The 12,795-nt window shown below is 44.6% G+C and overlaps 1 protein-coding gene across 1 annotated transcript; it reads right to left on the bottom strand.

Annotated features, from left to right (window-relative positions):
* Window positions 1–2,260: 2,260 nt before the first annotated feature.
* LOC128566953 (protein-lysine methyltransferase METTL21C) lies at window positions 2,261–12,445 on the bottom strand. Its single transcript, XM_053564104.1, has 6 exons — window positions 12,430–12,445; window positions 11,741–11,861; window positions 10,053–10,191; window positions 6,910–7,061; window positions 3,849–3,966; window positions 2,261–2,931 (listed from the first exon to the last, which is right to left on the bottom strand). Exons 2-6 carry the CDS (start codon window positions 11,786–11,788, stop codon window positions 2,537–2,539), a joined length of 852 nt encoding a protein of 283 aa, XP_053420079.1. The 5' UTR covers window positions 11,789–11,861; window positions 12,430–12,445; the 3' UTR covers window positions 2,261–2,536.
* Between the last annotated feature and the right edge of the window lie 350 nt (window positions 12,446–12,795).

Below are 12,795 nucleotides of genomic sequence, written 5' to 3'. Positions count from 1 at the left end.
GTTTTCTTATTACTGAGTTGTGAGTTTTTTATATGTTTTGGATTCAAGACCTTTTTCATATATAAATTTTGCGAATATTTTCTCCCAGTGTGTTTCTTCTTTCCTCCCTTAACCCCTGTGGAAGTCTGAGGCACCAGTCTGTTTCTTAGTGGAGTCTTCTGATGAAAGTGTCTAATTTTGATAAGATCCAGTTCAACGCTTTTTCCATTTATGAATACTTTTGGTGTCATATCTAAGATATCTTTGTCTAACCAAGGTAAACAAATATTTTATCCTGTGTTTTTTTCTAATAGTTTTATACATAGTTGTTTTATAACTTTAACTCTTACATTTAGGTCCATGATCCATTTCAATTTAATTTTGGGGTGTGGTGTGAGATAAGTTTCAGGGTTCTGTGTGTCTATGGTTAATTGTTCTAGCACCACTGAAATACCTTGGCACTTTCCCTAAAAATCAATTGACCATATACTGTGGGTCCATTTCTGTAGTCTTTTCCATTGCTATATATGTCTATTTTTATTCTGTAATCAACTGGCTTATTGACTGTGCTTGGTACTGACAAATAATTTCTAGATTGACTTATCTTTCCCACCCTCGCCCACATGAGAGAAAAGTAAAACTGGGTCCGATAATCAGCTGAGCAGGTGAACATCCTATGCTTGCCACATATTATCTGGACATTAAAAATCCATCCTATCATTTCCTGCAACTTCTGCCTTGGGGAGCCGGATCTTGTAAGTTTTATAATCTGAGGGAGAGCACAGCCAAAGGCATGTCTGTTTCCTTCCCTCAGCTGCAGAGAAGGCAGTCAAGACTGCTGCCTTGGCCAACATTTTCTTCCCTCTTTTAATTTGGTTTAAATACTAGCCTTTAAATTGTGGAAATAGGTTTTTGTCACATGGGTCTTGCTGTTTGTTGATTAATATACTGTCATTTATTTTAAAAGAAATTTTAATCACAATCTAGAGGAATTGAAGAGTATTTAAAAACATCACCAAGTACCTTAAAGACTCATATTCTTAATAGGCAATATCAATACAGAAGAAAAGAGAGGCAATTAAATCTATGCAGTTATGTCTGGAATGCTCATGTGGGCCTGCAACTTACACGTAATTCTTATTAATTTTTTGCAGGTGACTTTAAAGTTCGCTTTTAAAAATACCCATATGTATGTGCGTGTATTAAGAAATACCAAGCTATAGTAGTATCAGCACCTAATGCTAACTCCTTTCTGAGATATTTCATCTTTAAAGTACTCTTTTACTTCTCATTAAGCACATCTTCCCTTCAGGAAGAGTGTTAACTCTTGTTAGCCTTTTCATTTTCATATGATCTTAGCATCAGCTTGACAAATTCCCCAAGAAAGCATATTGGGATTTTTGACCATGACTTCCCATAAGCTATTGATCAATTTGGAGAAAACTGATACCTTTACAGTGTCTTCCATTTCTCAAACCTGGGATGTCTCTTCATTTACTTAGGTTATCTTTAGTTTGTCTCAATAATGCCATAAATTTGTTTTTGCATGTTTTTTGTTAGATTTATTCCTGAGATTTGATATCGCTATATACGAGTGTATCTTTCTTAAATTTTGTATTCTATTTGTAGTTTGAATTTATAAATAAAATTGAACTTTGCAGATTGACATTTGGCAACCTTGCTAAACTCTTACTAATTCTAATAGTTGTAAGAAGGTTTAGCAATCTGGGACCTGCAGGCTAAACCTAACCCCAGGCCTATATTTGTGAGCTATGAATGGTTCTTATCTTTTTATAAATGGCTATAAAAGCAAAAACAAACCAAAAAAAAAGCTAACAAAACCAAAGAGTATTTGTAAAAAACAGTATGTGGCCTGCAAGGCTTAAAAGAGTTACTGTGCAAAAAAGCAAACAATGCAGAAATTTATCTTTAAATTATCACAGGTGATTGGCACAGAGGGAGGTATTTGAAAGTTCTCTTAAGAAGTTCCAAAGATTTGCATCTCTCTGATTTAATAAAAAAAAAAAAAAGTTCCTAAGATAGCATGCATTTTCTCATTTCAGCAGTTTTTTCACTTTTAATCAGTTAAACCTATTAACGATTTTCTATCACTCAATATCCTCTCCTTTGGCTACAGTTAAAAATCTATGTAAGTAGATTCTTCAAACTAACATTCAGCTACCCTGTCGAGCCCAGTTTCAAAAATTATGTGACAAAACTATCAAACTTAAAACTGTGCCCTGCAGGCAGAAATAACAAGGAGGAAATGCACGTGTTTATTCAGGTAAAATTTATTAAACATGTAATTGAGGCTCTTGGAAACCCACAAAACTACTTTCATGTTTTTATGTTACTCCTGTAGATATTCAGGTTAACCAGACAGCCTTATTTTAGACAGTATCTGCACTGTTAAGGTGTCCTACGCAGCACCTTCTCACTCTTGTACAAGAATTCATTTGTTGCCAGTGTGGCTTCTAACACAGCTCAAAAGACACTAGTGTTTTGTTTTGTTTTGTTTTTTTAAGACACTAGTATTTTGAAAGCCCTTTTGCGTGACTTAGTCCCATTTTAGAATCCCCTTATAAAGTTTGACAGATGACTCTGGATATTCAGCCAAGAGTGTTGTATCAAAAACTTGCTTGAATTTATCTAAAAATTCATAATCTGTGCTGAACCGGAACTTGTTTGCCCAAAGCAGCACTGTCCCTGGCTGGGAAAAGTACACCATGGTGGCAAGCAACTTGTCCAGGAAGTAGTGGTGGTAGACCACGTCCGAGGCCAGAACGTAGTCATAGTAAAAGGTTGACTTGGGGAAGTTCTGTTCCAGATGTTCCCCCCACACCAGCTCCTTCACTTCAGGCAGATGTGCTGTGCGTTTTAGTGTATTTTTTAAAAGATTGTATTGAAGGTTTCCCAAGACATCAGGCAGATCCGTTGCTGTGACTTGAGCTCCTAAGAGAAAAGGAAAAATTGTAATAATTTCCTAGAAACATTTGTGCAACCACAGGGCCATCCGGAAAGTGTCCAGTCACAGGTAATGTTTGTTTTTCATATTACTTGGCTGGATACTTTTCAGACAGCCCTCACATACTCAGGGAGAAACATGAGAAGAGTGCTAGATTTCTCAGCCGTGGCTGCCTGGGCAGGTAGGCTAAACATGCTTTGCATAATTTGGGCTGGATAGTTCTTTCTTGTGGGTGGTTCAGTCCTGTGCACTGTGAGGTGATGAACAGGCCCCCTTGCCCTTCATCCCCTGGAGGTCAGGAGCACCTCCAGCTCACCCCACCCTGGTCACGGCCATCAGCAGGGATTCAGAATAGGGCCTCTGCATGCTCACCCTCATCACATGGAAGCTGGGGGGGCTGGAGACGTCCATGAACCTCTCTGTGACTCACTTACCTTTTTGGCTGTTGTTGGGACAAAGTCTCACTCTGTCGACCTGAGTAGAGTGCTGTGGCATTGTAGCTCACAATAGCCTCAGACTCTTGGGCTCCAGCGATCCTCCTGCCTCAGCCACCCAAGTAGCTGGGACTACAGGCGCCCACCACCATGCCCAGCTGGGTTTTTCTTTTAATTTTTTGTGGAGATGGGGAGCTTAACTTTTGGTCAAGCAAGTCTCGGCCTCCTGAGTTCAAGCAATCCTCCTGCCTTGGCTTCCCAGAGTGCTAGAATTGCAGGCACGAGCCACTGCTCCAGGCAGACTCAGTTATTCTGTCTCTCTGGATTACAGTAGTAATCCTGCTGCATGATTTTGGGGAGGGTCACTGGGTGAAGCTGTGGCTGAGGGTCTTCACCAGGGCCTGTCATATAGGAAGCACTTCCTGTCCTGCTGTCACAGGGATTTGAGACAAGGTCAAGAATAAACAAACCTAAAATGCTGGCCGCGATGGAAACGAGGCCTGGTCCAGCACCAATTTCAAGTATTTTAGCATCTGGAAAATTCAGTTCATCCGTATGTTCCTCCAAATACTGACACAAAGCCGTAGCCTAGAAAACATTTACAACAGGCTTCACCTGGGCATTGGAACATTGGAGACCAGCAGTGAGCCCTCCACCAGCTCGAGTGAATACATGGTACTTAACAGTCTCCGTGTGTTTATTTACTGAGTTTGTCAAATGTATTTGTATACATTCAATGCCGTATTTAAGACTTCTGGAATATAAGTTATAATAAACTGCATCTGAGGAACTAGAGAAAGATTGATTAGATTGCCTACAATGGCTCTGACAAATCTCCAAATACGAAGGTCAGCAGATCAGCTCAGCTTTTAAGATGTTGGACTAAAAATCGACTACTTCCACTGGTTTCATCATACTCGGTCTCCAGCTGCTTTAAGAATGTTGGATAAACTTAAACACCTGTCTCCCAACTCCTTTATCAAAATTTAGATTGGTTACGAGTTTGACTCCTGTACCGGATAAGTAGGCAGTTATTTTATTTTGCTTCATTCAGTAGGTGTGGGGTGAGACTTAAGACCCGCGGTGTCTTTCTAACCAAGCCCCCAGAGGTGCTGTCTGCTGGCCCATGGACCATACTTTGAGAAGTAGCAAGGAAATTCTCTTTAAAGACTATCAATCAATGTAGGTAGGCTTCTGTACAGGAAACTGAATGTCCCTTTCTCTCTTTATTCATTCTCTCCTGCCTCCAAAAGAGTATTTGGTCTGCACAGATTGATGAGGTCTTACATTTATGCCAGGGAGGCCAGCCAGCCATGGCCCCAGAGTAGGGTAGTTGGGAAGAGTTCCACATGAGAAAGTGACCTAAATTTGAGTGTAAATACCCTTGAATTGGGAATGTGGACATAGAATTATTTTTTTAATGACTTGTATGATTTGCTTATGCGTTTAGGCCCCAACTAAAGATCCACCCTCATTTTTCTCTGGGCTCCCCTTTCTATTTTGGACCCAGGTTGGAGTGGGGGGGCAGCCAGGACCTGACCCCCGTAAGTCACTTCATCCCATCCTCATCTGTTCACATTGAACAGGTGTGTGCAAAGGTGAGTGTGACGGTCACCTCTGCTGTCCCGGAACTCAGTGGCAGGGCTGGGGTGGCACAAAAATCCGTTAGAAACTGCATCCCCAGGAGGTTAGTGGTGTAAGGTGGCATACTACGTTTACCAGTTACGGGGCTGGGAGCAGGGCAGGGGAGCCACTGGGGAGTCAGGCCAACTTCCTGGGGCCTGGGAGAAGTGAGCCTGGCGTCCTAGCAGAAGAGGAGCTGGTGACATCCCAGTCCAGGCAGCAGGTGTGACGTCACACCATCTGTAGAACATGGCAAGGAGCTCCAGGACCACAGGAAGTTTTGAAGAAGTTCTTTGGTTCTTGAGGAGAGAGAGTAAGTTCTCACTGTGGGGGGTGTTCCATATTAGGGAGAGAGAGTCACCTATAGCAGTCCAGCGGACAGCGCCCAGAGGACAGGTGACTTCCTAGAGATGGTTTCAGGCATCCGCCTTCCCAGCCCTGGTGCCTTGTCTTCTAGACACAAAGCCTTTCCCAGGAGCAGCCTCTTTTGACATTGGGAATAAACCCCTTGGTCCTATCAGCAAACTCTAGGTGATCTTTTCACAGAACTGCACTTGAAGTCACACGAGAAAAGGGTATTTTCCCACACTGTACACCCTCGTGCACTTTCAGGAAACAGGTTCCAAGGGCAGCCAGTGTTGGGTGTGTGAAAGTTGCTTGTTGAGAAGAAAACAGTCAAGTGGACAAATACCTTCTCCCCACTTGGGCTTTCTTGCTCTGCCCTATACACACAGCTTGGCAGCTGCCATAGGAAGCTGTGAAATCATTGGTGGTTTTCAGACTTGGTATTAAGGCAGAGAAAAGCCTTTGTTTGAAGGAAATAAGCATGAGGTGTGAAAATCCAGCCTCCTCGTTGGGAAGCGGGAGCCTTCAAAGACTCCAGTCCTCCAACTCCTCCCCACCCCCAGAATGCCACCATCCCCAGACCTCCTGAGGGAGCCACCCCTCTGATCCATCCCCATGGCCCTTCTGAGCTGACTGATCACTGTGAGGTCCCTGGGTCAGCAGATGCGTGTCACCTAGGAGCCTGCAAAAAATGAAGTCACAGCCACCTTCAACCCCACCTCCTGAGTCAGAATCTGCATTTTAGCAAGATCTCCATGTGATTCACAAACTCCCAGGGCACTGAACACTGGGAAGTCTGATCTGGGGCCTTTCTGCAGTGTGAAGAGCATGGGCACCAGGGGTCTGCACACACCCCCGGCAGAGCAGCCTTACCCAGCCCCATTTCCTCAGCTGAGGTGGGAATAATTACAGATAATACGAGCTTTCGTGCAGCTCTTCACTTAGTTCTCACAACCTGATTTCATCCCCACACTCTGACAACCATGTGAGGAACTAGGCATCGCCACTGCTCCACGTTTTAAATACAGAAAGACAGGCAGATGGAGGGGAAGTGAGCACTGCTGACCATACGGCATGGACAGGCCAGGATTTCCAACTCTAAATCCAGAATATTTCTCCCATGCCAGTGCCATTCTTTCAGAGGAATTGCAGAGGTAATATGAGATGAGGTAATGCTTCCTAAAAGTTTCTTCTAAAATATCCACCCTCTAAAAAAAATGAAGGACCAGAGGTCAGTGGGTGTGGCCCAAAGGTGCCCAACACTAAATTCCTAAGGGTTTTGCTCAACACTTCAGATGGATTTGGCATGCTACTTCCTGATACAGTCAAGTTTATTTAACATAAAAGTAATTTTTTCAAGAAACAGCTTAAAACCGAAACAATGCTTCTGGAAAAAATACTGTTTGCTGGTCCCAAGCACACCTCCACCACCCACCCGCAGGGCAATTGAACTTCAGTTTGAGACATAGAATGTTCGAGCACTTGACAGATTGTTCAGGCAACACATAACAAAACTGAAGTTTCCCAAAATCCTGACATCACAAATGTGAACAATGCTCTCACCCCCGGCCACACCACTGCTCCGTAGCTCTCTATGGATTCTTGAATGACTATCTTCTTGCCTGCAAACCAGTAACACTCCTGAGTGTAGCTGTCATAATCTGTAGGAGCAAATTTCTGGAGGCTATGAAGAGTTGGTTCTAGTTTGTTAGAATCTGTGAAGCAGAAAAATAAAATGGGTTTCACAACTTGTTGATTCAGGGCAAATACACTTGGCACAATTGATGGGGGTTGGTTGTTCTGTAAACAGGGGTGTGATGCTGTCAATGGTAATGGCTGCAAATGGGCACGAAAAAGAATTAAATGTGATGTTGGTGACATGAGATTCACGGGGGCATTTTAATAACACAACAAAATGCCCACACCAGCCCTGGGCCCTTCCATCATTTAGGAGAGGACGGAAGAGGAGTGGCTCCATCCCCACTCCGTTTTGCCTGCGGGAAGAAGCTAGCTTACCAGCAAACTAGCAAAAGGAGCTATCTGGAAAAGAAGGAACTAGGTAAACAGGGACCTGGCTATTTTTTAGGTCCTGAAGTGATGTAACATTCCATCTTGTTGGCTGAAGCATGTTCCTTAGATCCTTCCCACAATTGCTCCTCAAAAGGAACAGGTCACCCAAAGCCCAGCCAGCTCTCCAGACAGGCTGACGGGGGAGCTGTCTGATGACTCCGGCTAGTAAGTTACTAATGCTTTACATACTCCTCTAAACCCAGGGCCCACTCCAGCAGCTCTAAAATGTCATATAAAACAAGAGGGAAAGAGCACCTGATCAGGGCAGACGTTCAGAAACCGCTGTAGGTTTTCCAGAGCGTTTAAGGATAGAGTGTCGGTGGGGCTGTCAGGAGGGAGAAGCTGGGGGCACAGTTAGTTGCCATCAGGAGCAGAGGAAGAGGCGTGGGCAGCAGCAGTGGGAAAGAATTAACAGAGCAGAGTTTGGGAAAGTCGGTTTTATCTGCATGAAACCCACTTTTGTTGCCTGGGCTATGACTGGAAAATGGCTAACTGGGGCCGGAACGTGAGCTTTGGGGAAGCTGCAGGGAAGTCGCAGCATTCACACGTTCTCGTCAGAACTGAGCTCTCCGGAGAGACGGGCCTGGGGAAGAGGAGGCCGAAACAGGCAAAGGGAGTGGGCAGCGCAGCCCTCAGGCAGGGGCAGTCCCTCCAAGCGGCTTCCTGGTGAGCGTCACTCAGCCCGCCGTGCCCTAGAGCAGGTCCGTGCCGCTGGTCCGAAGACCACTCCTGACAGGCTCACAGTGAGTACAGAGATGTGACGTGCTTAGGAATGTTCACAATAATTTGACTGTGTCTGTTGAATCTACTGAAAAAATGGGGCTTGTACTGTATGTACGTATTTTCATTTTGTTTTTCTAGAAATTCATTTTTGTTGTATATGACAAAAGTATCGGTATGCAGCCCACGAGGAAATGGCCCTTGACCGCAATGTGGTTCAAGTAAATTAGCTCTCATGTAAATTAGCGGAATGGACACCCTTGGCTTGTCAGGTATTATTTTTGGCCATGGGTTCTGATTTAGTGTGTTCACCACTTGAAGCAGAATTCTCTGCCCTGATCTCCAGATACCTGAGACTTCACCAAACTTTCAATTAAGAATCTGCCAATAATTCGCAGCCATTTTAGTCCTGAGACTGTCCCTTACTGTTACATGCTCTGGTAGAAAGTTTGCGGGGAGACTACAGGGAAGGGAGGGAAACCCATGACCTTCACCTGCCTCTTACACGGGGAGGCCACTGACGTTTAGCACAGGGAACCCAGTATTTGTGCCTCACTAAAAAGGCCCTCGCTTCTACCTCAGAGCTGAGAGGCTGAATTCTGGTTGGGAGGCATAAGAAGGCAAAGGCGTAGAAGCAGGCTGCTGATGAATGTTTCACAACCAATTACGAGGTGGGAGTTTCAGGGAAGCGCACTGGTTTTTATAGGATTTGACAGGTGCCCTGGCGCAAATACCGCCACCAGCATGACATTGCTGGGCACAGGTGACGTGGACACAGCAGATGTAAGTCATCTCAAGGGCATAGAATCCTGAGTGATCACTTTTGATTACTTATTACCTTAGGTTTTTAATATACCTTTGTCTTTAAGCTATTTAATAAGATTATATAACTTAAATTTTAATAATAGCTATGTTTAACATTTGAAATTCAGGCACCAGTGCACGCCACCTCCAGCATGCCAGCGGGTGGGTGACTCAGAGCGGCAGGGACACACCAGCCGGGCCACCCGCTGTCGCCTGGGCCGTGCCTCTGCCATCCTCTCAGATATCATCCTTTGCGGACTTATTTTTATCTCAAGACTGAAGGAAAAGGAAAAGTTGGCTGACTGATTTTACTGGCTCATCATTTCACAGGTGAATAAACTGACAAATATGAAGCGTGACAGTTAAACTTCCCCGATGACCCTTGTGAAGAAGCCTGGACACATGAATATTTCTCACGGACTCTTCAAAGTTCCCCAAAGACAGAGAAATGTGTGTGTACTGAACTGTGTCTGCCTTTCTTCTGGCTGTGTTGGCCTGACGGTTTTAGCGAGAACATGTTTTAAAGAGATCAGATTTTAGAGATAAAGGAGAGTTACATTTTTATGTAAACAATTCAGTAAAATAACATCCTCATTTAATAGAATCAATATACTTTTACCACTTAAAGTGATTGTAAGCATTTTCAATGCTGTATCTTGACTTTTATTACAGCATTCGTTATATCTATTATTTATTTGCCACTGAATCCATGCCCAAAAATGCAACCCTAAACCGTTAAATTGTCCTAATGGGAAGATACACTTTGATTTACAAAGATCCACAACATTCCTGGCAGCTTATCCTGAATGCATTTAAGTGAAAAGCAAAACTGAATCTAGTTTTTGTTCTTGTTACAAAAAATGTGGCTATTTTAGATTTACACACTAACTCAAACAAATCTGTGGTCTCTGGTAAGTAAATAATGAAAGAACAGAGATTACTTTGAATGCTGTGTTTACGATCACATAAATGTCTGTTTCTACTAAGCTTCATTATAGCAAAAATCTAGAGTTAAAAGGAAACAGAAACTTCTGTCACTGAAGTTTACTTGAAAACATCATCACCAGGAAAGCAATTGAAGAAAATGGTTGAGGTGATGAGAAGGGGGTTACCTCCTGAGGGTCCCCCGACGCCATCTTTCTGGAGACCCTCCTCCTCTTCGGCCTCCATGCTGCCAGCTGCCAAGTTGGGCTCCTGCCCCAGGCACCTGGGCTGCTGCACGGGGCTCAGACACACATCCATAACCGGAGCCTGCAGAAGGAAGAGCTGGGCAAGACCGAGTCACTGGGCCCAAGTCAAGTCTGACATTCCTGGAGGGCTCCAAAGTGTGCCACCTGCTTTTCAGCTTAGTTTCCTGGGTGAGCGAAGCAGCCACCCCGGGAGCTGCCATCCCGGTTTTGCAGAGCAAAGTACAGGGAGACCTTTAAACCTTTCCAAACCCACGTGCATGAAAAAATGCAGAACCAGCACTGGCGGCCAGAGACCAGGCACCACTGGCTCAGGAGGCAAGGGTTTGTTGTCTTGCAAATGTATTCTTTGCCATCCCACCACCACCCACACCTCCCATCACTAAATTCTGGGAGTCTAAAATTTATTTCTAATAACTTTTGGAACTAAACCTCAACAATAAATGTCTGCCCAGACCGCATAGCACTGGGGGTACTTGTGCATGGAGGGGTTAATGACATCATGGATGAGCAGAGCATGATTTGGAACAAACACAGGGAGCTGCCCTCCCGTCCCCTGTGGCTCTATGCTGGAGTACAGAGTGTGGGGCACCTGGCACTCACTTAATCTCCTCAGCAGCAGATAGGGAATAATAATAACTGCCTGCCTCATCCTGCTGCCGTGAGACTCAGAAGAGCGAAAAGCAGGAGGAAAATGATGCCTGATTCGGAATGGGAGACCTGGTGACAGGGATCGCTGATCCGCGGAAATACTAATCCCTGACTTTACCTGAAGACTTGCCACTTGGGCGCTGAGCAGGTCAGCTCATTAAGAGCAGTCCTGGACCCTCACAACAACCCTAGGAAGCAGATGGCCTCAGGGCATCTTGTCTCGGATGAGAGACACTTGGGCACAGAGAGATTTAACAACCAGCTTAGCTCATCTGGATAGACCCACACTGTTAATAATGTCTCAACATTAATCATTAAAACATTTTTTGATTATCTGTTAAGAAAAAAAAAAAAAAGCAAGATCAGACACAGTGGGCCTGCGACAGAGCCAAGAGTGAAGCTGGGACATCCAGCAGCAGAATCCCTGTTCTCATCCACCAGGCAGGACGCAGCCTGGGGGCCCTGGCTCCATGTTGGTTTTCCTTGCCTCATTTGCCCTGAAATTACTTGTATATTTAGTGGACTGTGAAGTCCAACCTGTCACAGTGACATTTTCTGGTCTTTTTTCTTCCTTTATAAAATGTAAATGGTTTTTCTCCTCTGTTTATTTACCATGGCAAGCTTATTTTCCACGTGAAACTTGCCCCCATCACATTATTTCAGCCAACTGAGGGTGACAACTGGACGGGCCAGCTGTGCCATTGCTAACTGGCTCACCGAAGTACGCTAACCCAGATATTCAGGTCCCCACGCGGTGGCCCTCCTTGAACAAACAAAGCACCAGAAAGACACCCACCCCTCCCCCACCCTGGTGTGCCTAGAATCCCACTGCACACCTGGGGAGGTTGCCTGCTCTTCACGTCTCTACACAACAGATTCCAAAGAAATGAGACAGTTGCGGATGTAATATGGCATTTTCATTGGCTCTTGAACCATACATTTACGCCAATTTTCCAACTCACCAAACCAGCCAAGAGTCCTGCTCTACCAGCCTGTGTTCCGTAGGACATTTTTTTTTTCTCTTGCAGACACTCGCTCCTTCTCTTCTGCTTTCCCACAACACCAAGAGGTAAATTGCTGTCCCTAAAAGATAGCAGAGGGGTCCTTGAAAAGTCCATAGGGGTCCTCAGTGTAGATGCCTCAGCAGTGTGGGGAGGAACCTGCATTTCAGTCTTGGCTCCGCCTTGTACAATTCATGGTGAAAGCGTAGATAATGGGACGCCTCCTTTGTGTGGTGGTTGGGGAGGAAGAGAGGCGGCCTAGGCAAAGCCCCTTGCACCTGCAGTCTCTGCTGTGGTTCACACCCCCAAAGCTGCAGAGCACAGTGTGACTCTAGAATTCCAACCCGTCACCATGCGATGCGGCACGTTAACTCTAAGACACATCTTCATTTTACATTCAAATACTAGGTGATACTTTTCCTTGTGAATGAGGTGACTTCCTCCCCATCTTTGTAGCTGGCACAAGAAATTAATTTTTTCCCAAATATTGCACAAAAGGCAATCTACTGAGTGCCTGTTATTAGTTCAACACCATCATGCGATCTACATCACATGTTAGTATTTAGTAAGGACTTTAGAAAGTCTGTTAAATGACTCCTGGTTAGCAGCCTCAAAATACTTTTGAACTATTAGTTTAAACGTGTCTTTACCTTTTGCAGCAGAAGACAGTTGAGGTTTCTGTGCACCTTTCTTCCCAAGTGTTTTATATAGGCCTACACCTGGGAGGATTAGCATTTTAGGAACAAAAGCCAGCCAGTGGGAGTCCAAGTTATTTAGGGTAGCATTATCCACCAGGACTCATAGACACATTAGTTTGCTAGAATTCATTCTCTCTCTCTCTCTCACACACACACACACACACACACACACACACAATCCTGGCAATGTGAAATGGAATTGCCCTCAAAAGATCCAGAAATATCATCCCAGCAGAACAGAGGCAGTCCCCTGTGGTGTCTAGTTGCTGTGGCACGGTCTGATTTGTAGACTTCTCTTCACTCTAAAAAGAAGTGGGG

This window comes from Nycticebus coucang, chromosome 15, assembly GCF_027406575.1.
Source record: "Nycticebus coucang isolate mNycCou1 chromosome 15, mNycCou1.pri, whole genome shotgun sequence".
NCBI classification, from domain to species: Eukaryota; Metazoa; Chordata; class Mammalia; order Primates; family Lorisidae; genus Nycticebus; species Nycticebus coucang.
The sequence above is the reverse complement of the archived record's forward strand: the minus strand, read 5'-3'. Positions and strand labels throughout refer to the sequence as shown.